Here is a 7,463-nt window from a genome sequence, read left to right on the forward strand (position 1 = left end):
CACTCCAATGGTTTCCCATCACACCTAACAGAAAAGCCGCGTCCTTCCCATCCCCGAGGCTCAGAGGACTGGGTCCCAGCTCTTCCTCTGACCTGATCTTATACCACGGCTGCTGTTTCTCACTTGCTCTTCTATTTGAGGAATGTTCTTTCTCCAGTCATTTTAGGTCTCTGATCACACATCACCTCTTCGGAAACCTCCTCTAACCACCCTCACCTCACGTATTATATATTTATTTCTTTACTGTCTTTCTGCCCCACTAAAATGTAAGCTACTCGAGGACGAGGACTTCGTTTTACTTGCCATATCAAGTGCCTAGAATAGGACCTGTTAGATAAATAATGCCCTACTATTTGTTGAATTAAAGGACAGATGAATCTATGGACGTCGTGGATATAATTTTAGATTCAATTTTGAGCAGGGAGGGCAGTGGGAATGGTTTATTCTGGGTCTGCTAATACTATTAGGTAATGTGTCTACACCCCTCGACCCCGTTTTGTGAGACAGAGCTGACATATAAACACTACTAGTTTCAGGTACACAGCATGATGGTTTCACATATGTACATACTGCAAAATTATCACAAGTATCGTTAACATCCATCACCTCATTCAGTTACAAAATATTTTTAAATCTTAAATCTTAAAAATATTTCGGATTTACTATGGTAGTAACTTTCAAATATATGATACAGTATTTTTAACTTTAGTTATCACACGGTACATTATATCCCAATGTGTCCATTTTCAAACAATCTTGCACACCGGCAAGTCTAAAAGGTTCCCAGACTCCGCCCTTCCCGCATCCTTCCTTCTTTTCTATCACTCGTGTTTTTATCACCGTATTTTTATCACTCATGTGTATGAGTGGAAGACATGTAGAAAAGAACAATTAAACACATATGGGAAAAAGGAACAGGGGTGTACTACTAGTAAAATATTTTTATGATGTGCAATCAAACACCAAAGAAAGCCTGAGCACATAAAAACAGATGAAGCGATGTGCCGTGGGAAGAACAGGAACACACAAAGGGCACGCTGTAATTTTACCACGAAGGAATATAAAGCCACCCTGCACCATTGCACACTCCAGAGGGGCATTCAGAATAAACTCCACCTTTGAAAAGTTCTTCTTCCTCACGATTCACTTTTCACCAGGCCACATGCGAACTGAGGAACCCGAGTTCCGTCCTGGCTCTGACAGGGGCCCCGCCCCATCACTCAGCTGGTCCAGGCTTCACGTTTCCCATTTGTCAAGCAAGCAAGCACTTGGGGCCAGATAATCATTACAGCTGTCCCTTCCAGGTCTTTCTGCTACACTACCATTTCACAATGTTTCCTTGCATGTCCTCACAGCTCTCATAGTTAAGACTGCCTGACACAGAAACTGAAAAATACAGAATTTAAACTGGAAAAAAAGAAAAAAAGGTCGGTCATATCTGCTTTCAGAATTTACATTGAAATAAGGAACTGAACTAAGAGAAAACAGAATTTAGTTCCTTTTAAAATAAAAAACTTATGGGGATGAGAAAAAAATTGAATTACAGAATCTGTAAATCCAATTATATTCTATAAATTATATACATGATTTGAAAAAATATTGTTAGTTCTTCCCCTCACCTGCAAAGTTAAAACACGTCACGACAGACTGCTACTCTATCAACCCATTCACACTCCCTTATGTAAGTTATATATCTCACAGTAAAAGTACACCAGAATTGTTTGAATGCAACCTGAGAGTCATTTTACAACTTGTGGGATTGCTTGGAAAAACCACTATAAGTCCTAAGTGACAAGTGTCACAGGTTGTTGAGGTGTAGCAAGAAAGAACAGGCACGTCCATAGAAATGCCAGGCAGGCAGCTCTCACAAGGTGGCGTCAACATTGTGAAGCCGTCACAATGAACGTACCAGTTGTCTAAGGCCTATTCCTTAATTTCTCCGGTTCATAAATTCAACAATTAGTATATTTAGAGATACACAATTAGTCGATATATTCTAACTGTACTCATAAGACAACGTTTATTTATCTACAACAAGCAAACAAACCTAGGAGAATCAGAATGCTGCTATTCGCAAGATCGCTGAATTCTCTTCAAACTGGAAATGCTACATGGAAAGGCTTAATAGTAAACAGCTACCACCGAGTGAGCGTCTGTGAAGTGCCAGCATCATACTAGGTCCTCAGTCTCCCACTTAATCCTCATATCCTCTCATTTAGGTCTCATAATCATCTTATGAGGTAGGCATTATTTGTCCCATTTTATGGACAGGGAAACAGAAAGAGTTAAGTGACCTGAGGCTACATAGCTAATAAGAGAACTGGGAGCAGAACCACATCTGCCTGACTTTAAAGCCCATACTCTTCCCCAGTACCACATACAACTCTCCCAAACAGAAGTCCAAAGTGGCCTAGTGAATCAGATAGGCGACCTTAACAAGAGCTATTAAGCCATCCATCACCACTGTGGGCCTATACTCACCGGGGGGATCAAAACACCACCCATTCATTGCTCAATGCATCCCCTGCCCCGAACACGAAGAAAGAAACGCTACCACCTCTCACTCTCTGGGCTTCTACTTTACAGATGGCAGACCCCACTCCACTGCTCAGTTAGCACAGTCTTTCCTCAGAAGACTATACAACTTTTTTTAAAAGGAGGACAGCCTGATCTAACAATAAAAATGTAAGATCCAGGTAAATGACGTCAAACATGTATATGAAATATATAACAATGCTATCTGCCCCAACTTCCTAAAAATACTGGACTAGAGATTGTGGGTGAGGAGCAAACATTCTTCACAATGCCAAAGCAGCAGGTATATTCCACTTTAATCCCAGGACATAATGAAATAAAAAGCTTAGATGAAATTATCATTTCTTTTTGTTAAAAGAGGCTGAAGAGTCTAAGGAAGACAATTATTTTACAGCTCAGAATAAATCCCAACAATTTTCCAACTCAATGTATTTATCACACCAATGGTTTCAAATTTCTACCAGTCAAAACAAAATGAGTTCTGGTAATGGCATTGCTGATGCTTTGCACCATTCATCATACCCAACTCAAAGGCTACAAAGTTTAAAATTTTTGTTTTGACAGTTATAAAAACATACAGCAGGAACATTTGTACAGTTACGGGTCTTAATCTGCACAAGTGGCACAACTGATAGTACTCATTCCAGAGGAGGCACCCCAGAGATTAAATTCTGGCATTAATCAACATATAAAAACAAACTATACGACTCCAACACGTTTAAGCATGATGTCAAATGCTTTCTGGTCTCTGAAGGAATACCTTCAATCAACAGAAATCATAACATTACTTCTAGCATTAAGGACCATAAACTGGCCACAAAACCTTTGGAATCACATCTGAATGGCTTCATAACAGTATCTACCATTAATTAAGTAAAGTCCACTATACGCCAAGTGATCTACATATACTATCTACATATACCACATAACAGTATCTACCATTAATTAAGTAAAGTCCACTATACGCCAAGTGATCTACATATACTATCTACATATACTACATAACAGTATCTACCATTAATTAAGTAAAGTCCACTATACGCCAAGTGATCTACATATACTATCCCACGTTAACAGTCAGCTTTACTTTTACAACCATTCTGGAAGATAATTTGGCAATAGTTATTAAAAGCCCTTCAAAAGACCTGGCGATTCCCTAAGAATTTATCCTGAGAAAATGATCAGAAATGAAGACAAACCCTTAAGTACATAGGTATCCATGGAAATGTTACTTGTAACTGCTTCCAATTTTCCCAAATTCAAATACCTAGCAATATGAAAATTGTTAAATAATTCTAGTATATCTAGAGGATGGTATATCATGTGGCCATTAAAATTATAAATGTGAAGAATTTATAACATACGGAAGAATGCTGACAATGTAGTATTGATTGAGGAAAGATATGAAATTGTTTATACATTCAGACCATCACATTTAAAAGAAATATTTAAACTATAAATAGGAAAAAACTAAAGAAAATACACTAAAAAGTGAACTGCAGTTATCTCTGGGTTATGAGGGAATAAGTAACTATGTTCTTCTTCATCTTTTTCTTTATGTTACAAGTTTTTAATAATAGATACATAGTATTTATCAGAAAAAAAGTACATGAAAATTATCTGAGAAAATAAACATACCGAAAACAGCTATAATAGAAAATTTCAGTTTCCACTGGTTTAAAATAGTGTTTTACAAACCACAAATCATGCTCTGTGCAGAGCTACATTTCCAGGATCATACAATTACTGCTATTATTTGGCATTTAAATATGTCTTTCATTTGAGAGTCCTTACATATTCTGTACCGTTTTTTTACCACATGCCACCTACAGGGGTAAATTATAACAATGTTTCAATAATACAAAGACCTTAAAGTGAAGCTAAGTTCTGATAATTGTTTGAAGTTTGCCCAGCCAAGTCTGCATGGAAGCATCAAACAGCCATGACTGGCTTCCCAGCCCGCACTTGTATTAAGAGATGGAACACACCCAGCTTTAATCACATGTACAAGTAGAGATGGTTTCTATTCTAAATTTGTTATCGCATTATAACTACTATAATCAGACCAGAGCTGTTAAAAATGAACACCTTTTCAAAGTGTATGCTTATGTACAATTGGTGCTGAAGTGAAAGGCTGAATTCCAAACCAGTGACCCTCAACGATTCTTTAAGAATGTTAACAAGAAAATAGAAAATATTAGAATTTCCATTTCCATTTATTTTTATCCTTCCTTCTATTCTGTGCCTGTTTATAAGGTACATACTACTTCATGTATATAATGTAGCTGATGCTTATAGTTATTATATACATGTAATATACAGACATATATAATACACATATTAGTTCATGGATGTAATTTATTTTATATAAATCACAAAGATGCATGTTCCAAAACATTTTACTCAGAGGGACACATGACTGAAAAGGTTTGGGGACCAGTGGTCTGGACACGTAGTGACAGGAAAAAATAGCCAAGAACATAAGAAAAAATATTCCCTTTAGAAATGGAGGTGAAGAATGATACTAGAGAAGATAAGTAAGATGAGTGAGGTAAAGAGAGCAGAACTGTGCAGGGGAGGAAGGGAAGGTGAGTAATACAGAACTCTAGGAGGTAAAAGTGCGGGGACCTCATGCGAGCGAAGATGCCATATTTGTGGGTAAAAACTATAATGATGTTTACTATTATGATTTGGTGAAAGGAAATGACTCAAATGTCTAGGGTGGATCCTGTTCCTGCCTGATGGGCGAGCAACTGAAAGATGAAAGATGACCAACCGACCACCAGACATCTTAAAATAGATACTGTGTTAGGTTACAATGGAGCCAACAAAACAACTTGAAAACTAGGAGCTGTTTACAGCTATGTAATACAGGCTTAAGGCTAGTTGGAGCCCAGGTTTCCATATACTAATTTGGCCTGGGATGCAAGTAAATGCCAAAATGTTGACCAAAGGAATAAGAATTTGGAGTTGCCCTAGCTGTTTAATTAGTAAAATATTCCTGACATTTTGAGCCGGCAGAGGACAGTGCTTGCTTTGACCATACAATTAATTGTTTTTCAATGAGATACCCTCTTTAATTTTTTTAAATTTCTTGTTATGGCCATCTCAAAAAGCGAAGGAACACAATCTCAATCTGTCTTCTCTCAAGCCCTAATAACAACAAAATCAATTTACATTTTAACTTTTTATTTCCCCTATCAACTGGTAATTATAAACAGGGTTACTATAACAGCCAGAGGGAAGTGGCAATGGAAAAAGTCACCTTCAAAAATTTAAGAGTTGATTTTTACTCCTTACTTAAATTGTTCTTTTCTAGCTCTCCACTTGAGGGATTCATTGACAAGAATCGGTTCCTGAGTTTTTGTGGATTAGCTTTTTGTAGAAGTTGCAAAAAATCCCTTTTACCAATTTCTTTGTAGTTTCTGCCAGACTGTAACTGAGTTACACCTTGTGCCCTGAAATAAATGCTTTGTGGTTATTCAGCTTTATGCCAAAGTTCTAAAGTTCACAGCGTAAATCACACTCTATTCTGAAAAAAATATTGACCCATTTGTTTACCATAACGCAGGGCAGAACAAGCTGTGGTTGGGCAACACTTTTTGGAACTATTTCATAACTGCAGTAGGAAATCAAGATTTACATTCTGGGGCCTTAAAGGACTTCTATAAGTTTCTTAATATTTAGACTATGTCCTCCAAGGTCCGCTTAATCAAGTCAGGATCTAAATGTTATAGTGTGAAGGCCACGGTGTTATTGTCACCGTGGTGGCACCCCAAAGCATTTTGAGAATAAATTACGCTGCTTATTTAAAATGTAAGAGCAGCTTAACTTCTACCTAGCAAGGGAGGGAAATGAAACAAGCAAATCACACTGAGAAGATACTAGGCCATTTTAAAGCGAGTATCCTCACCTCATAAAGCACTGAGCTTTGAAATGACCCAAACTCTGAATTGTGACCTGAAAGAAAGAGGGATTTTGCCCTGATACCAGAGGAAAAAAACATAGAAATAGTCTGAGTTGCACTAATAACTGCTTAAAAAAAAACAAAAAAAAAACTTTAACCAGAAACCAACGTGGTAAGGGAAAGGGAAAAGAGTATTTCCAAAGGCCTCAAAACAAGGTAGTGCCAGTTCCAAACTTTTCCCTTCGCTTAAGAGTGCAAATCTGTACATTTAAAGGTAAATTATGTTACTTAAACAGGAACCCTCTCCAAAAAAGCAGATCAACATCCTCCAGTGATTGAAACTGGTATTTCTGGTTGGGGAAGCAGGATGTATGAACTCTTGCAAACCTAGGGCTTCTTCTTAGGTCCACAAAGACATCCCAGACTGGGTATGTTAAGGGAGAAGGGGCCAAAGAGCCAGAAGGTGGGGCGGTCAGTCCCCGCGCCCCTCAGGCTGCAGTGGGTGCGTCTGCGGTCAGGTTCTCCGCTCCCTCCCCTCTTACACCACCCCAAGCTCGGAGTGTGTGGGGGCAGCTACCGATCCCAGCTCCCTCCCGGAAGTGGGGGCGAGCTGGGAATGGCCATCCTGCTCCCTCCACCCCCAATTCTTCACCAGAAGCAAAGGGAGAGCGTGAGGCCCCGAGGCGGGAGGGCCAGCTCCGGAGGGAGGCCCCGCTCCCAGCCCGGCGTACCTGGCTCTCGGCTGCGGGGATGCCGGACTCCAGCTCGCACAGCGCGCGGAAGTTGTGCAGCTCAAAGTCGGCGTCGACCTGAAGGGAAAAGGTCACCTCGGAGAGGTCCCTCCGCACACAGTACACGGTGAGCAGCATGGCCCGGGCCCGACCCAGCTCGGCTCGGCCCGGCCTCGGTGCAGGGCTGCGGGTGGCGGCGGCGGGTGGGGGGCCCTTGCTGGTGCCGCGAGCGGTCGGCGCGGGCTGCTTGCTCGCCCGCTCGCTCCTTCCCTCCCTCACACACGCTCATT

At 40.1% G+C, this 7,463-nt stretch overlaps 1 protein-coding gene and 1 long non-coding RNA gene across 3 annotated transcripts in view; one reads left to right on the plus strand and one right to left on the minus strand.

Moving 5' to 3' along the window:
- Window positions 1–7,455, minus strand: part of DDI2 (DNA damage inducible 1 homolog 2) — a 31,810-nt gene extending 24,355 nt beyond the window's left edge. For both annotated transcript variants that reach the window (XM_006914331.2, XM_015591330.2), the window contains exon 1: window positions 7,174–7,455. In XM_006914331.2, coding sequence (XP_006914393.1) covers window positions 7,174–7,311 — 138 coding nt within the window. In that variant the 5' untranslated portion in view covers window positions 7,312–7,455. The remainder of the gene's footprint in view (window positions 1–7,173) is intronic.
- Window positions 7,187–7,463, plus strand: part of LOC107195849 — a 16,056-nt gene continuing 15,779 nt past the window's right edge. The window contains exon 1 of the long non-coding RNA XR_001517104.2: window positions 7,187–7,300. This is a non-coding gene — a long non-coding RNA (uncharacterized LOC107195849). The remainder of the gene's footprint in view (window positions 7,301–7,463) is intronic.

The sequence above is a fragment of the Pteropus alecto genome, unplaced genomic scaffold (genome assembly GCF_000325575.1).
Source record: "Pteropus alecto unplaced genomic scaffold, ASM32557v1 scaffold125, whole genome shotgun sequence".
In the NCBI taxonomy this organism is placed as follows: domain Eukaryota; kingdom Metazoa; phylum Chordata; class Mammalia; order Chiroptera; family Pteropodidae; genus Pteropus; species Pteropus alecto.